General features: G+C 45.9%; 1 protein-coding gene across 2 annotated transcripts in view; it reads left to right on the plus strand.

The window, feature by feature from the left end:
- Positions 1–18,240, plus strand: part of DLGAP3 (DLG associated protein 3) — a 68,396-nt gene that overhangs the window by 27,643 nt on the left and 22,513 nt on the right. For both annotated transcript variants that reach the window (XM_024232653.3, XM_063713478.1), the window contains 5 exons: positions 1,682–1,887; positions 2,214–2,286; positions 15,362–15,575; positions 15,856–16,169; positions 16,583–16,668. In XM_024232653.3, coding sequence (XP_024088421.1) covers positions 1,682–1,887; positions 2,214–2,286; positions 15,362–15,575; positions 15,856–16,169; positions 16,583–16,668 — 893 coding nt within the window. The remainder of the gene's footprint in view (positions 1–1,681; positions 1,888–2,213; positions 2,287–15,361; positions 15,576–15,855; positions 16,170–16,582; positions 16,669–18,240) is intronic.

Genomic DNA, 18,240 nt, shown 5'->3' on the forward strand with positions numbered 1-18,240 from the left:
ACCCCCTCCATCCCCGAACTGTTCTCCCTTCTGAGGTTAAAGACTATTTTTACTGGCTCTTTCCATCATTCTGAAAACATGTCCAAAGCCGCTTGCATCCTAAAAAATATTTCCGCAGCCCCATCCCACCTTCCATGTCCTCCATAATTGAGTTCTTAGAGCATAGACACCTACTCTTCACTTCCCTTCAGTTCTCCCCTCACTGTGGTCTGATTTCCACACTCCCTGTCATTGACATGCCCTGGCAGTGGCCACAGATGATCTCTTGAGAGCTATCTTCAAAAGCTACTTTTCGGTGCCTATAATAATTGTTACCATTTATTGAGCACTTTCTATGTCCTGGAAACTCTCTGTTGGCTCATTTATCTTTGCCACCAACCCTCTGATGTAGGCATAAGTATCATGACCAACTCGCAGACAAGGAAACTGACACTTAGAGGTTAATCCGTTTTGCTTAAGTTCACCTATCCAGCAAGTGATGGGGCCAGAATTGCACATGGATCTTCTAACTCCCGAACCTGAGTTACTAACCTCTGAACGCACTGTGGCATTTGACATAATCGACTCCTTTTATTCTCGAAATGTCTCCTGTTTCTATGACATGGCATTTTCCTGACTTCCCTCCTACCCCTCGGCCCACTCCTTCTCAGGTGACTTCACAGGCTCCTCTTCCTTTCTTCACAGTCCCTTTTTAAATGTCAGTGGATCTCTGCTCATCTCTCTTCTCTCCCCTGGGCTGTCTCATTCACTGCTATGGATTCAGCTGCCGCCCATGACTCCCACATGTCCGCCTCCAGCCCCGATCTTCCCACTGAATCCCAGAACCAAACATCCAACCACCTGCTCAACAGTTCTATGCCAAGCTCAAGGTGCTCAACCCCGACCCTACCACCTTTCCCCGAACTTGTTTCTCTGGGGTTCTATGGCTCAGTGAGCAGCAGCACCCTCCCCCAGGTCCTCAGCCAGCAGCCTGGCAGTCATCCTCGACTCCTCCCGCCCCCTCATCCCCCACGTCTAATCAGGCTCACTGATGCTCCTTAACACCTCTCATTTCCATCTCCTCCTCTTCCCCCTCATTGTCATTGTCTTAATTTAGGCCTCATCATCTCTTGCCTGGATAACAGCATCAGCCTCCTAATTGGTCGTCCTCTCGCCACTTGAGCCTCTGCCCTGCTTCTGGCCCTCCACAATCCAGCCTCTGTTTGGACTGTGGGAGAGCTCTTTCTGCAACACAAATCTGATGTCACTCCCCTGCATGGAGCCCTCTGTGGCTCCCCACAGCGGGGAAGGAGAGAGGATTTGGAATGTAAGCAGGTTGAAAGGATGAAGGAGAAGGAGGGGTAGAAGGTTGACTGAGGTCAGGTGATGCCTGACTGCCGGGCATGGGATTGACACAGGTCACTTTGGCCTCTGATCATCAACCGCTTGACGCCTGCCATGTCACTCCCTCAGACTCTCTAGGTGGCCCTTAATTAAGTGCAGAAGGTCTGTGGAGGATGACGAGGTGTCTCTTGTAAGGGAGGCGGACAGCCTGAGACCCTACCTCCCCTTCTGCCTCTGCATGTACCTGAGTGTGCCTGTTCAAGCCAGGGCAGGGCATCTCCCGCTGGCAGTGGGGAGAGTCCTGGCCTCTAGATTTACTAGGGTCATGTCTGAGAGACAGAGACCCCTGTTCCTGCAGGTGCCGCAAGATGACTGGGGGGGTTACCCCACTGGTGGAAAGGATGGGGAGATCCCCTGCCGTAGGATGCGGAGCGGCAGCTACATCAAAGCCATGGGGGATGAGGAGAGCGGAGACTCAGACGGCAGCCCCAAGACATCACCCAAAGCAGTCGCCCGACGCTTCACCACCCGTCGCTCCTCCAGTGTGGACCAGGCCAGGATCAAGTAAGGACAGGGAGGGTCGGGGGGTGCGGGGTGGGGAGGCTGATGCTGGACTCCTGCGGGAGATGTGTGTAGAGTGGGTGCCAGTCAGGTAGTCCTGCTTAGGTTTCAACTGGGGTATCTCACTCCACTCCATGTAAAGGGAGGATCTTCGTGGGAGTCCTTCTCTGGTGCCTCTTTGGGAGTCTCTTTACCCGGGATTTCCTAAGGGATCTCTCTTTGGGGGTTCTGAGGAATAGGACTTGCTCAGGGGCCCCAGTGCTATTATCTCCCCTCCCCCACCTCCTAGCAGTCCACTGTTCTGACTCCGGAATTTTGCCCTTTTCCAGCTGCTGTGTCCCACCCCGGATCCACCCCCGGAGCTCCATCCCTGGCTACAGCCGTTCCCTCACCACTGGACAGGTAGGGAGAGGCCCAGTATGCCTGGAGGAAAGAGTGAAAAAGGGATTCAGTCCCATGCTCAGCTTAGGACTTAAAATCAGAGGGTCGGCCTGTGGAGAGAGCTCAGGCCTGGCTCTGGGGAAACTGGGAAACCTGCCTTAGGACTCCTGGAGCTGACTCAGGCTGGGAGTCTCAGAGAATCACAGCCTTGAAACCCACCAAGTGTCCTCAAAGTGATGAGCTTGTAAGGGCAACGCCAGTGCCCTGGGTCTCTTCACAGGCCCGATTGCTCCCTCCTTGCCCCTATGTAAAAGGTAGGATTGGCCGGGCGTGGTGGCTCTCGCCTGTAATCCCAGCAACTTCCGGAGGCCGAGGTGGGTGGATCACAAGGTCAGGAGATCGAGACCAGCCTGGCTAACACGGTGAACCCCCGTGTTAAAAATACAAAAAATTAGCCTGGTGTGGTGGCGGGTGCCTGTAGTCCCAGCTACTCGGGAGGCTGAGGCAGGAGAATGGCGTGAACCCAGGAGGCAGAGCTTGCAGTAAGCCGAGATGGTGCCACTGCATTCCAGCCTGGGCGACACAGCGAGACTCTATCTTAAAAAAAAAAAAAAAGGATTGATTTGTACAGAGAGGGCGCAGGCCAAGCTGCAGTCTCAGACATGATCTGGGCCTGAATTCTGCCACCTTACCTCTCTGTCCTGAGGAACCACCAGCAAGAGACCTTACTTTTCAACACCTCTGTTTCTCATCTTTAAAATGGCAATAGTAGGGACAGTTATTTTTCAGGGGTTTTGTGAGAGTTCAGTGAGAAAATGTATGCAAACACAAGGTACTTGGCCTGAAAATGGCATTTTATAAATGTGAGTTCCATATCTAAGCGTAGACTTTCCCCTTAATTAGATGGAAGCAGCAGTGTTTAGTGATTAAACACATGAGATGGGGTTGAATTCCAGCTTGGCTACTTACCAGCTGAGTGACCTGGGGCAAGTTACTTGACTTTTTTTGAGCCCCACTTTCCCTTTTTAAAAATAGGCATCATAATAGTGTTCTTGGCACATAGCCAGCACTCAATAAAGGTTAGCTATTTTTACTGTATGCTGGGGAAAAAATGCAATGCAAAAGACTGTCCACATTGGCTCTCATTGTTCACTGCTGCAGTCTCTCAGTATTCCTTTGTTCCATTGCCTGAACCAGGGAATCTGATTGGCACAGCTCTCTTTTTACATCAGACCAGCCTATGTTGTTAAACCCATGAGTTAATGTTTAGCCCTCATTTTACCTCACCCATCAGCCACATGTAACACCCATCAGCCACATGTAACATGAAGACTCCCTCCTTCCTGAAAGACTTTACTTGGTTGGCTTGGAGGACACCACACCTTCTACATTCTCCTAGATTCCCTCCCTGGCTGCTTATCCTCAGTCTGTGTCTTGGGTGCCTCTATAACTCCCCAGGATCTAAACACTGGAGTTTTCTAGGGCTCAGTCCATGGACTTCTCTCTATACCTACTCCTTAGGTGATCTTGTCCGGGCTCATGGCTGAGAGCCTGATGACTACCAAATGTGTATCTCCAGCCCAAACTCTCCTGTAAATGCCAGGCATATATGTCTAACTGTGTGTTGAAATCTCATTTGGATGTTTAGTAGACATCTCAAACTTAAGATGTCCAAAACTAAACTGCTGATACACACACCCTCCACAATCCCCTCCTGCCCCTCGCTGCCGCAGTTGCTGCTCTATCCTCTGAATTCTCCGTTTCAGATAATGGCAACTTTATCCTTCTAGAAGCTCTGGTTTAAAAGCCTGAAGTCAGTCTTGACCACTTTCTCTCTCTCACAACTCACCTCCAATCCTTCAGCTGATCCTGTTGGTCTCACCTTTAAAATATATCCAGGATCCAACCACTCCTCACCATCTCCACTGCCACCGGTTCTTCCAGGCACCATGTCCTTTTGTCTGGACGATGGCACTGCCTTCTAGTTGGTCTCCTGTATTTGCTCTTGCTCCACTTCATCCTCTCTCATTACAGCCCACATGATCTTTAAAAATTATAATCACACTCGCTCTTCTGTTCAAAACCCTCACATTGCTCAGAGTAAACATCAAGAACCTAACCATGGCTTTCAAGGCCTGCATGACCTGGTGACCTCACTGGAGTGGAGCTGCCTCTGAGTTCCTCTCCTAACGCTGTTCCCCTCCCTCCCACTCCAGCCACACTAGACTCCCTAGGGCCCTTGCATTTGCCACTACCTTTGCCTGGATGTCACCTTCCCAGCCACTCCCATGGATCACTTCCTAACTTCGGGTCTTTTCCCAAATGCCCTAAAATTTTAATTTAACGCTCCTCTTCCAACATTTCCTATTCCCCTTCCCTGTACTGTCATTGTTGAGGTCTTCTCCGTCTTCTTCCTCCTGCTCTTTCTCCTTCTTCTTAGCACTTTGCATTATCTAACATCACATATACTTGACATATTTAGCCTGGAGGTATGGCTTCTTATTCTTGCTTTATAGAAGATGAAATAAATTTAAAGCACTAGAGATGTCACCCTATTATGTCTCATAATACTTTTTTCCTCTTAAGTCTATTTTTTTTTTGTTTAGTATTTGCCTAAAACACCTTTTTCCATCTTTTACTTTAAAGCTTTTTGTCTACGTCTCAGGTATATTTTTTGAAAATAGTTATAGCTACATTTTACCTATATCCATTCTGATAATTGCTTGAGAGTTTAGTACATTTATATTTATTGTGATTACGGATTATCTGTGATTACCCCTTGGCCTAAACCTAGGGTAGTGTGATGACCCTAGCCCTAACCCTTGGGTTTATTTCTGTCATCTTATTTTGTGCCTTCTATTTATCTTGCCTTTGGACTGATGCTTTCCTGCTCCTTTGCTGCCTCCTTTTGGTTTGAGTTCTTTATTCTTCTCCCCACCAAATCCCACACTGGTTTAGTAGTTATATATTCTATTTTATTCTTTGTGGTTACCCTTATAATTTTCATATGCATATTTGACTTAACGTCTGAAGCTGACAGTTTTTTCTGTGCTCCTCCTGAACAATACAGAGACCATAGGACAGTTTGATTTTTTTTTTTTTTTGTGATGGAGTCTGGCTCTGTTGCCCAGGCCAGAGTGCAGTGGCTAGATCTCTGCTCACTGCAACCTCCGCCTCCCGGGTTCAAGTGATTCTCCTGCCTCAGCCTCCCGAATAACTGGGATTACAGGTGTGCGCCACCACGCCTGGCTAACTGTTTTGTATTTGTAGTAGCGACGGGGTTTCACTATGTTGGCCAGGCTGGTTCCAAACTCCTGATCTCAGGTGATCCACTCACCTCGGCCTCCCAAAGTGCTGGGATTACAGACATGAGCCACCACACCTGGCCGACATTCTGATTTTGATGACCTCTTCCCTTCTTGTTCTTCTTTTTTTGGCAACAAAAATTTATTTTCTCACAATTCTGGAGGCTAGAAATCTGACCAAGGTGTCAGCTGGAGTGGTTTCTACTATTCAGTAATTTGTATTTTTATATTTTTTATGTTGTTGTTTGGAGAACAAAACATTTTAAACTTGATGATGCATAATTCATCAATTTTTCTCTTCTTGATTGTGTTTGGTGTAATATTTAAGAAATCTTTGTCTAATGCAAGATCACAAAAATTTACTCTAATATTTCTCCTAAGAATTTTGTAGTTTAACATTTATATTTAGATGTATGACCCACTTTGAGTAGTGTGTATTTGTGTGTGTGTATGTGTGTGTGTGTGTGATTCAAGTTAGGGGTCCAGCTTTATGTTACTGAATGCGGATGTCCAATTTTCCCAGCATCATTTGTTGAAAAGGCTTTTCTGTCCTCATTGAAATTTCTTGGCCCCTTTTTCAAAACCAATTTACCATAAATGCATGTGTTTATTAATGAACCTTAAAATTTATTCCATTGGTCTGCTTGAACCTATCTTTATGCTATTACCACATGCTTTGATTGCTGTAACTGTGTAGTAAGGATTGATTTTGGTAAGCTGAAATTATACAATTTTGTTACTCCTTTTAAAGACTGCTTTGTGTTTTGTGTTTCCTTTGCATATACACATGAATTTTGGGTAGGCTTGTTGATTTCTCTAAAAAATATAGTTGGGAATTTGAAGGGATTGCCCTGAATGTGTAGATTAATTTATGGAGTATTGTATTCTTAACAATATTAAGTATTATTATTCTTGAATATTGGATGTATTTCCATTTATTCAGTTTTTCTCTGATTTCTTTCAGCATTTATTTTACTTATTATTATTATTATTATTTTAATTTCTTTTTTTTTTTTAGACAGTCTCGCTCTGTCGCCCAGGTTGGAGTGCAGTGGCATGATCTCAGCTCACTGCAAGCTCCGCCTCCTGGGTTCACACCATTCTTCTGTGTCAGTCTCCCGAGTAGCTGGGACTACAGGTGCCCGCCACCACGCCTGGCTAATTTTTTTGTATTTTTAGTACAGACGGGGTTTCACCGTGTTAGCCAGGATGGTCTCGATCTCCTGACCTCGTCGTCTGCCTGCCTTGGCCTCCCAAAGTTCTGGGATTACAGGCATGAGCCAATGCTCCCGGCCTATTTTACTTTTAATTTTTATTATAAATTGACAAATTGTGGGTGTATGTATTTATGGGGTACAAAGTAATGTTATGATTTATGAATACAATATGGAATAATGAAATCAAGTGAATTGACATACCCGTCACCTCAAATACTTAAGTGATCTTGGGACACTTTAATTTTCTTGACTTCTTCCCTTCTTATGTGGACTTATTGCCCAGTATTTTAGTTCTACCTTTTTACCCGTCAAATTAGTCTCTATTATTGTTGTTACTTTTTATATTATTAGCTCTTGATTGTATGTACTCACATCTCTACCTTTTTTACTCCTCACTTTACCTCCTGACATCTCATTGTTTCCTCCTAAAGTATATTCTTTGGTAATTTTTTCAGTGAATATCTGTTAGTAGCAAACTTGGACTTTAACAAAAAATATATTTTACCCATACTGTTTGATACAGTTTAGCTTATTGTGGGAATTCTAGCTTAACATTTATTTTCTCTCAGTGTTTTGAAGATATTCTTTTGTCATCTGTCTGTTGTTGCCGTTAAGGAGTCTGCTATCATCCTGATTGTCTTTGTAGGTAGTTTTAATTTCTCTCAGGTTGCTGTTGAGATCTTGCTTTGATTTTATTGTTCTGCAGTTTTGCTATGATATGTTCATGTGTGTGCTCCACAGATCTATGGATTCATGTTTTTCATCAATTCTGGAAAATTCTCTCATGGTATAGTTTGCATAGTGTATCTTTTCCCCATTCTTTTACTTTCAACTGTTTGTGTTTCAGATTTAAGGTATGTCTCTTGTAGACAGCATCTAATGGTTTTTTTTTTTTTTTTGCTTTATCTTATCACTGTGCCTTTTGAATGAGTGTTTTGTCCATTCATGTTTTATTTTATTTATTTAATTTGTTTTTGAGGCAGGGTCTTGCTCTGTCATTAAGCTACAATGTAGTGGTGTGAACATGGCTCACTGCAGCCTTGACCTCCCAGGCTCAATCAATCCTCCCACCTCAGTTCCCCAAGTAGCTGGAACTAGAGACACATACCACCATGCCTGGCTAATTTTTGTATTTCTTGTAGAGATGGGGCTTCACCATGTTGCCCAGGCTGGTCTCAAAACTTCTGAGCTCAAGTGATCCACCCACCTTGGCCTCCCAAAGTTCTGGAATTACAGGCATGAGCCACCATGCCAGACCTTCACATCTTAATGTGGTTATTGATGTGGTTGGACTGTCTTATATTATTTTTTGATCCTCTGTTCCTTCTTTACTGTCTTCTTTTGTATTAAATCAATAAATATTTTAGCGTACCATTTACATTTATTTGTTAATTTTTTACTATACAATTTGAGTTACTTTCTTAGTGATTGCACTAGGAATTACAATGTATATCTTAGCTTATCAAAATATAATTATGGTAAAATATAGAAGCATTGCTCTAATATAACTCATTTTCCCCCTTTGTGCTATTACTGTCATATATTACCTATATATGTTTTAAACCTAACACTTGTTATAAACCAACATTGGTATTATAATAAGTGCTTTGTGTAATCTTACATCTTTTAAAGAAGTTAAGAGAGGAAGCGAGGAAAATATATTTATAGAGGCTCTTGTATTTACTCACATATTTACCATTTCTGGTGCTCTTTATTTCTTCTTCTGTATTTGAGTTACCATTGGGTGTTACTTTATTTTCCCTTTAGCCTGAAGGACTTCCATTAGTGCTTCTCATAATATAAGTCTCCTGGCAATAAATTATTCAGACTACATTTATCTGGAAATGTTTTTATTTTTACTTCATCTTGGAAGAATAGTTTTGCTGGATATAGAATTCCTGGCTGACAGTTATTTTTCTTTCAGCACTTAGAATATACCATTCCACTGCCTTCTGGTGTTCATTGTTTTTGATGAAAAGCGAGTTGTTTCCCTCTATGTGATGAATTGTTTTTCTTGTGCTGCTATTAAGATTTTCTCTGTTTTCAGCTTTCAACATTTTGACTGTAATTTGTGTGAATATAGATCTCTTAGTGTTTAACCTACGTTAGGTTCATTGAGCTTCTTTGATCTCTAATGTTTTTTGTTTTTTAATTAAATTTGGTAGCTAGGCACAGTAGTGGGCACCTGTAGCCCTAGCCACTTGGGAAGTGGAGGCAGGAGGATTGCTTTAGCCCAAGAGATTGACCTGTAGTGCACTATGTTATGATTTTGCCTGTGAATAGTCACTGCACTGAAGCCTGGGCAACATAGTGAGACCTCATCTCTAAATAAAACAAAAACAAAAAACAAAAAACAAAAAACAAGAACAAAAACAAAAGGAAAGTTTTTGGCTATTGTTTCTCCAAATATTTTTTTCTGCCCTATCTCTTCCTTTTCCTCTTTTTTCTCCTCCTCCTTCTGGAACTCCCATCACGTGTATGGTGATATGCTTGATGTTGTCCCATAGGCCTTTGAGGCTGTGTTCATTTCTGTTTAATATTTTTTCTCTCCATTATTCATATTGGATAATTTATACAGATCCATCTTCATGTTTACTGATCATTTATTATGTTGAGCCCATCTACTGAATTTTTAATTTCAGTTACCATACTCTTCAGCTCCAGAATTTCCATTTGTTCCTTTTTTTAATCTCTCTCTCTTTGTTGTGATTTGTATTCATGAAGTCATTGTTGTCATGCTTTCCTTTAAATCTTTAAGCATGGTTTCCTTTAATTCTTTGATATATTTATAATAGCTACCTTGCAGTCTTTGTCTGATAAAAGCAACATTTGGAGATATGCATACCTTCTTATTTGCATGTTTCATAATTTTTTGTTAAATACTGAACATTTTAGGTAATATATTGTAGTAATTCTGGATTATGTTTTCCTCTTGAAGATTGTTATTGCTTTGTTAATCCCTGAATGAAATCTGTGAAATCTGTCTTCCCTACAACATGTGGCCTCTAATGTTTCCAGTTTTATTTCCTTCTTATTTTTATTTTTAAGCCTTGTTTCTTAGGGGTTTCCCCCATATCTGCATAGCTTAGTGTTCAGCCAGAGATTTTTCAGAGGTTGTGCTCAAGAACCTCAAGCTAGTTAGACTTTCTCTCTGCCTATAGTTCTATGTGTGAGCTGGGGAGGGCAAAGTTCAGGTTGTTTTCAAACCTACCCTGGCTTTTACTCTTCACCAGACTCTTTTATTTCCCCTGCACACGTATATAAGCTCCATTGGCTAGGGATGTGTGGGTGGCTCAGGCATCTCTGGTCTCTGCTGTGCATTCACCCAGCTTTGAGTTAACCCAAGATATGTGGAGAGCTTATCAAACTCCCTTGGTCTGTCTCACTCCCTGGAATTTTCTGATAAATTCCTGGTTAGTTTGCCAGTCCATTGTTTGGCCCAAACATTGCTGAAACCCAGCCTAACAGTGCTTCTGGCCTTTCCTGTTCTTGATATTATAACTGACAATGCCCCAAATTAAGTGGAGCCCTCTGGCAGAGGCAGTGAAGCAGCTGATTTTTCACAGGTGGCACCACGTTTGTTGAAGTATTGCAACTGATAGCTTTGGGGGCCTGGTGAACGAGAGCAGCCTCAGGCAAGAATACTATAGCGTCGTGCTATTCTTACCCAAAGTTCAGTAATTTTTATGAATACATGTTTCTTTGTTGTATGTCTTTGATTGATTTGCAGAGTGACAAAATGGTGGTTTTTGACAGTTTTGTCCTGCTTTAGAGTCGTATTTTCTTCTGTTCTCAGTTTTGTCTTTTAAGCTTAGAACTTTTAAACATCGTTTAAAAGTTATTTTGTTTTAGCTAAGGTAGCACTAGCTGCTATAACAGAGAAATCTTGAATTCTCAATGGCTTAACTCAATAAAAGTTAGTTTTTGTTTATGTCACAATTTGTATTTTCTATTGCTATGTAAGTTATCCCCAAATGTAGTGTCTTTAAACAACAAATATTTATTATCTCACAGTTTCTGTGGGTCAGGAATCTGAGTGCAGCCTGGCTGGGTGCGACTGGGTCAAGTGTCTCACAAAGTTGCAATCAAGGTGTTGGCCAAGGCTGCAGCATCTCAAGGCTTGACTGGGTGAAGATCTGCTTCCATGCTCACTCACATGGCTGTTGGCAGGCTACAGATCCTTGCTGGCTACTAACCAGGGACATCAATTTCTTCTATGTGAGACCCACTACAGGGCTATTCACAGCATAGCAGCTTGCCTCCCCCAGAGCAAAGGCTCTGAGAGAAAGAGAATAAGAAAAGGTGTCTAAGATGGAAGCCATGGTCTGTTTGTAACCTAATCTCAGAATTGATATCCCATTGTATCTGCCATATTCTATTCATTAGAAGTGGGCCAATAAGTCTGGTCCACACTCATGAGAAAGGGATTACACAAGGGTGTGAGTTCCAGGAGATGGAGCTCATTAGGACCTATTTCAGAGGCTGTCTCCCACATAGTACACTCACCTTCAATGGAAATTTATCTGTGAGAAGCGTGAGCAGCTTGGGTTAGGAGTGAGTTCCCCAGGAAATATTTTGCAATATCCCTGGTTTGGAACTATTTTATGCTAATTTTTAATTTTAGGGGTGTGGCCCATGAAGGTTCATGCAGATACACAGTACTGTGGCTGTGTGAGGACCAGCTTGTAGGTACAGATTCTTAGGGGATTTGCCTCTTTTCCCTTCCCGCCATCCCCATACTTCAGACCAGCTTCCTTGTCATCAGCCTGCGGTGATGACTAATTTTTTTATTCTAGTCTACATTTTCATCAAAGGTTTCGCTTTTCCTAACTTTATGCATGTTCTCCTTTCCAATTCCATGCTTCATGTGGGCCCAAAGCCTTCCTCCTATGCCCAAGTGGGTGTTAAAACCTAAGCCTTTACCAAAACGCTGAGACCAACAGCCCCTGCTCCCACCTCCCGCCTCCACTGGGCTGTTTGCAGCATTGGCTCACACAGTTAATATTCTGATTTTCCAGTCTCCTCTTTGCTTTTGTCCCCTGGGGACTTATCTCGCTTTCTTGTGAGCTCAGCTATGCATATAAAGCAACATTTGTTATATTTTATCCAATGTTTTGAAATGGGAGAGTTTTCTAAAGGTTATCTAAACTAAATAACACAAGTAAAGTATACAGGATGTTGCCTGGCCCCCTGTTGGACCCACCAACTCTAGTCTGGACAATTTCCAATTAGACACAAAGCATTTTTACTTTAAATATTCCATGAGCTTGGAAATGGCTACTGATTCCAGTCTGGTTTGGAGAAAGGCTAAGGGTCTCATCCCAAGAGGATTCTTTGACTTTGACTCTCCTGTAAGTGGGTGTTGGGGGAAGCAGGGTGGAAGTCAGTGCAGGGATAATAGGAGCATTCACAGTACAATGTTACAGTTTTATAATTGTAAGATAGTAAAGATCAACTTGGGTGTAATATTTCTCTGAGAGTCTCTGAGTCCGTGTTTCCCTTGTGTCCTGGTCTCCTGTTGGAACCCCAGAAGCTCTTCTTGGCCAGCTGAGCTGGCAGGTGTATGACCCCAGGGAGTTGTTCACCCTCTTTTGTCTGCCTTGGATAGAATTGGTTGTGAGTATTGCCTGTGGGTGGGATTTCAAGAGCTGCAGAACCCCAGGGAAAGAGGCACTTCTCATTCTGAGTGGTATTGTCACTGCGATTTAAGAGCCTCTTGTTGCTAATAATAGTAGCTAAAGTTTATTGAGCATCTACTGTGTGCCAGATATTATGCCTAGTGCTTTATACAAAGAAGAGGGCTAGAGATACAGAAATATACTACAGAGTGAGATTCCTTTCATCCCTGGTGTCTGGACTCGAAACCAGTGTGCTTTCTGCTAGGGTTAGATTAGCTCCCCTGTGCTCCAAGAGGGACACTCTGGGCTGCATTTGTTCTAATTGGGGAGTGTCTTGAGCCTAGCCCAGAAATAGCAGGAGTTAGTTCAGTTCCTGTGTTTTAGGAAATACACTGGCAACTGTTGTCTTTGGTGCCCCAGAAATACAGAGACAGAAAGACTGGAGGTAGATGACAGAGCATCATGGTGAAAGCCACAACTGTCACACAAGTGTGGCTTGTGTCAGTCAAATATGAGAGAACTTAACTTCTACGGGGTCTCAGATTGATTTTCCATGGCCTGGGATTTCCATACACTTGTAACGAAGCTCCTTTAGAAAAAGCTTCAAAAAGTTCAGACAATCCTTCTTTTTAATTAGTAGGCCCACATTGGAACCAATGAATCTAAATCTCCAGCAAATTTGGCTCTGAGCTTCTAAGCAGCCAAAGCAAGAGAGGTGTTTTGTTAACCCTGGGTTCAGATCCTTGGGGTGGGGCCTGAGTTAATGTAGGTTTAACAAGCTCCCCAAGAGAATCTGTTTCTCAATCAGCCTTACGTGGGAGCCAAGAAGCATGACATTTAATTTCAGTTTTATCACCTACCAGCTGGGCATCCTTAGACAATTCACCCGCCCTCTCTGGGTCTTGTTTGCCCATTAATAGATTGGAATAGCAATGGCTCTATTTGAAGTAGAATGCAGTGAAATCATGTTATGCTTTGGAGGCTGAATTATGGAAACATTGAGCTGCAGTTTACACATGGATCAGGCCACTCTTTTGAGCCTCTGTTGACTGCACATTAATATAATGCCGTGAATCTTTCCTAGGAGATGTCACAAGATGCAGCCATGTGATACTTGCTGTTACGTTTGCCATGGGATGCTGTCGAGGACCTTGTCCATGACTTCATCCAATGGACTCTACATAATCATCCACAGGGGATGATTGTCTCTTAGTCTCAGGGACAGGAATTGTTGTGGTTCTCATGGGCATCTGGCCTGTGTTTACCAGGGAGGCCCTGAGACCTTCGCATGCTGCTAGCCGAGGGCTTACTGTGTGCCAGTACCTGTACCAAAAGCCTCACATGTTTTTGAGTCCCCTCAATAGCCCTATGAAGATGGTACCATTATCACTCCCATTTGACAGGTGAGCAAACTGAGGCCCCCAAACTTTAACTTTCCCAGGCCATTCTGCTAGGAAGTGGTAGAGCCAGCACTTGAATCTAGGAGAAGTCTCACGCATAGCCCATGCAGGCAGCTCTGAGGCTATACTCCCTGATGCTTTGCCTGCTTGGAAGCTCCGGGTTAAATATGCGCCCATCTTGAGCAATGTTCAGGACTTTGTCACCTGCATTCTGGGTGTAGCACTTACCTCTGGTAGCACCTTTTCCTGACTTTACTTTTTCTTTGCACCAGTTTTCTCTTGTAATGTGAACGAAGCTGCAACCTCTGTGGTATATTTAGTCTTCGTGTGGTGGTGTGTGGCACAGTTCCATGAACAAAATTTTTGTTTTGCTTTTTTTCATACTTTAACTTTTTTTTTTTTTTTTTTAACACCATGGATTCTGCACCACCAAAATACCAAAAACAAAACCAAGAACCTCATCCAACAATGGCTAAGCTTTCCTCAGTGGGGGAGGGTAGAGAAGGAACCCACAGGTTAAGCCAGAATCCGAGTGAGTGGATAGAAGGTTGGGGAAGGCAAGGGCCGGGTGCGGTGGCTCACGCCTATAATCCCAGCACTTTGGGAGGCCGAGACGGGCGGATTAGGAGGTCGGGAGATCGAGACCATCCTGGCTAACACGGTGAAACCCTGTCTCTACTAGAAATACAAAAAAATTAGCCGGGCGTGGTGGCAGGCGCCTGTAGTCCCAGCTACTTGGGAGGCTGAGGCAGGAGAATGGGGTGAATCCGGGAGGCAGAGCTTGCAGTGAGCCGAGATCGCGCCACTGCACTCCAGCCTGGGCAACTGAGTGAGACTCTGTCTCAAAAAAAAAAAAAAAAAAAAAAAAGAAGGTGGGGGAAGTCTTGGGACACTGGTAGGTTAATAACTTTGCTCCATCACTTAGGCATTAGTTTCCATCCTGCCACTTGGTATTTTATATATATATATATAGCATATATACATATAGTGTATATATATAGTATATATATGTAGTATATATATAGTACATATATGTAGTGTATATATATAGTGTATATATATGTGTGTGTGTATATATATAGCTTTCAATCAATTTTGTAATGTAATGCATTATAAATAATAAAATAAAAGGTGTCCTCCATGAAGTCCCCACCCCCATACTGGGCAGGAGGGTGCATGCCAGGTCCCTGGTCCTCTCTGTTGGGGTCAGGTGAGAGAAACATCAGGGGATGGGACTAGGTGGAGAGGAAAACATGGTGGTCTTCAGCCTGGAGTGCAGCCAGCCAGACACCTGGAAGAGGCATAGGTGGGGTGGGGGTGGGGGTGGGATATTTAGAGGAAAGACTGGGCCCCAAGACAAGCCTGGGGAGCAGAATGGGGCAGAGATGCCCCCATCTTTCTTTGCAAAGAGTTAGGGTTTCTTTTAGTTCAAATGCGGAAGAGTCGCCCACAGCCTCTGCAGATATAGAGAGGTCTTCCCCTAAGGCAGAGCACCCCAGGGACTTCCACCCCCTCCCGGCACCTTATAACTGTCCTTCCGACCCCCTGCCCCCCAGCTCAGCGATGAGTTGAACCAGCAGCTGGAGGCCGTGTGCGGGTCGGTGTTTGGGGAGCTGGAGTCCCAGGCCGTGGACGCCCTGGACCTGCCCGGCTGTTTCCGCATGCGGAGCCACAGCTACCTCCGGGCCATCCAGGCCGGCTGCTCTCAAGACGACGACTGCCTGCCCCTCCTCGCTACCCCTGCCGCTGTCTCAGGGAGGCCCGGCTCCTGTGAGTACCCCTTCCTGCCCCTGGCCCGGCCCTAGGCAGGAGAGCGCCCTGGGTCCGGGTTCTGGCCTCCCCCTCGACTGTGCTGTGACCCGCGCAGATCGCTCGCTCCCGGGGTCGGATGACGGGGAGAACGTCCGTTGGCGTGTGTGCAGCAGCACGTGGAGTGCGCGCCGCTGCAGGGTCCCGTAGGGCCTCTTGACGGTGGGAGTCGGGCGCGGGCCCAGGACCCAGGCAGGGCCGCGAGCCTCACGCACTGCGTCTCTGCACTCGCCCGCCACAGCCTTCAACTTCAGAAAGGCCCCGCCCCCCATCCCGCCGGGAAGCCAGGCCCCGCCCCGCATCTCCATCACCGCCCAGAGCAGCACCGACTCCGCGCACGAGAGCTTCACGGCGGCCGAGGGCCCCGCCCGGCGCTGCAGCTCCGCCGACGGGCTGGACGGCCCCGCCATGGGTGCGCGCACACTGGAGTTGGCGCCGGTGCCTCCCCGGGCCAGCCCCAAGCCCCCCACACTCATCATCAAGACCATCCCTGGCAGGGAGGAGCTGCGGAGCCTGGCGCGGCAGCGGAAGTGGCGGCCGTCCATTGGGGTGCAGGTATGGAACGGGGAGGCGCCCACGAGGGCTCTGACCCTGGTCGGTCGGGGCTGGGGTGAGGGGCTGGAAGCGGCCTTCTGGATACCTCGACATTCTTTCTGGCTTGCCCTGAGCTGCAAGTGAACCCCGTGCCTGGACATCGACGGGGCTGCTCCAGCCAGCCCCCGCGACTCCCTCGTCCCTCGTCCTGGCACTATCGCCCCTCCTGGCTAATGGAGGGCTGGAGGGCCGTGCCCAGTGGTTGCCACTTTGAGGCCTGTGACCGACCGCCTGGGTCTCTCATCTTGTTCAGGCAGATGGTCTTTGCAGGACCTGCCAGCTGGCTTGGGGCGCAGCCATTGCTAGCCGTTCTCCCCGGGAAGGGCTTTCACCTTGGCTCGCCACAGCCACTGACTCCTCCACCCTGCCACCAGGTGGAGACGATCTCAGATTCGGACACCGAGAACAGGAGCCGGAGGGAGTTCCACTCCATCGGCGTGCAGGTGGAAGAGGACAAGAGGTAGGTCACGGTGGGAGTGCCCAGGCTTCGTTGGGAGACAGGAGGAGAGAGGGCTGCATAGTGTCCCTACTAGCCCAGTCTCCCTGCACATCATCTTTTCCTGGAGGTGAGACCAAACCTTTTTATAGACGGTGGTCAGAGCAGCCACAGGGGCTGTTCCATAGAGACGTCAGCAGAGGAGTCATCAAACCTAGAGTTCTTGTGCCCGTGCCCACCCCAGGTACTCAGAGGCAGACGGGAGATACACAGCAGTTGCAGGGAAGGAGAGGTTGGGAAAGCTTACATGTAGGTGCCGAGCAGGGCTCCAGCAATTGTCCTTTCCAGGGGATGATAGGATCTGCCAATCCCTCATTACATCCTGTGGTGTACGAGTATGTGAGCTCAGAAAGAAACAAACAGGAAGATTGCCTCTCAGGGGCCCCTGGCAGATATAACACTCCTCCTCCCTTGGCTCCCACAAGCATTTAACCAGTTGGGGGTACCTATTACACGTCTGAGTCTGTGGTGTACCTGAGATAGTACAATTACCAGCAGCCACTATTCTGGCATTAGGTGGCCTCAGAAACATTGACTCCTTAATTTTCACTGAAGAATTAGCATTGCCAGCTCTGGAGGGGATACCAGAAAGAGGCCTCTCTGTTGTTGGGTGCCTATGGGGAGAAAGGGTGTCTGGGAGCTTGCCAGGGGCTGGCCATAATGGTTTCATGGTAATCTGAGCTTCCCAGGCCATATGACTGGAGGAATAAAACTAGTGTCCCAGGCCGGGTGCGGTGGCTCACGCCTGAAATCCCAGCACTTTGGGAGGCCAGGGTGGGCAGATCACTTGAGGCCAGGAGCTTGAGACCAGCCTGGCCAACATGGCAAAACCCCATCTCTACTAAAAATACAAAAATTAGCTGAGCATGGTGGCGCACTCCTGTAGTCTCAGCTGCTCGAGAGGCTGAGGCATGAGAATTGGTTGAACCCAGGAGCCTGAGGTTGCAGCGAGCTGAGATTGCACCACTGCACTCCAGCCTGGGTGACTGAGCGAGACTCTCTCAAAAAAAAAACCCAAAACACAAAAAACTAGTGTCCCATTAGCAGTGGTTCCTCGCAGCTCTGTTCCCAGTTGCCGTCCTTCGCCCAGATTTCCCCAGCTATTTCTGGGATGTCCTTGGGATGTCTTGCGTTTGTGCCTGATGAAGTTTTTTTGGTGTTCCTATGAGATTCACCATTTTTCTCAACTTCTGATTTGGCTCCCTGAAGTTCTGTATACTCCTGGGGCTGTAAATGCCTTCATCGAGGGTGGCATAATGCTGCCTTGGTTGCCTGCATGACTTCTAAACCTGCTGTCCACCAAACTTTTACTGTGCCACAAAGATTTCAGAAAAATAGCATTTTATGGCAAACCCAATTTGCAAATCTGTGACTTGAATTATTGAGAGATGGGGTAGGAGTCATGGATGGATGCAACTCTATGTTCTGAATCCTACCCACCCCCAATTCTAGTGCTATCCCATGGACCACCAAGCCCACTCACTCCCTTTAGAGGCTTTTTGGTTCCTTGTCTAGATAGGTCCGGGGGGTGGGGGT

The sequence above is a fragment of the Pongo abelii genome, chromosome 1, assembly GCF_028885655.2.
Source record: "Pongo abelii isolate AG06213 chromosome 1, NHGRI_mPonAbe1-v2.0_pri, whole genome shotgun sequence".
Classification (NCBI taxonomy): domain Eukaryota; kingdom Metazoa; phylum Chordata; class Mammalia; order Primates; family Hominidae; genus Pongo; species Pongo abelii.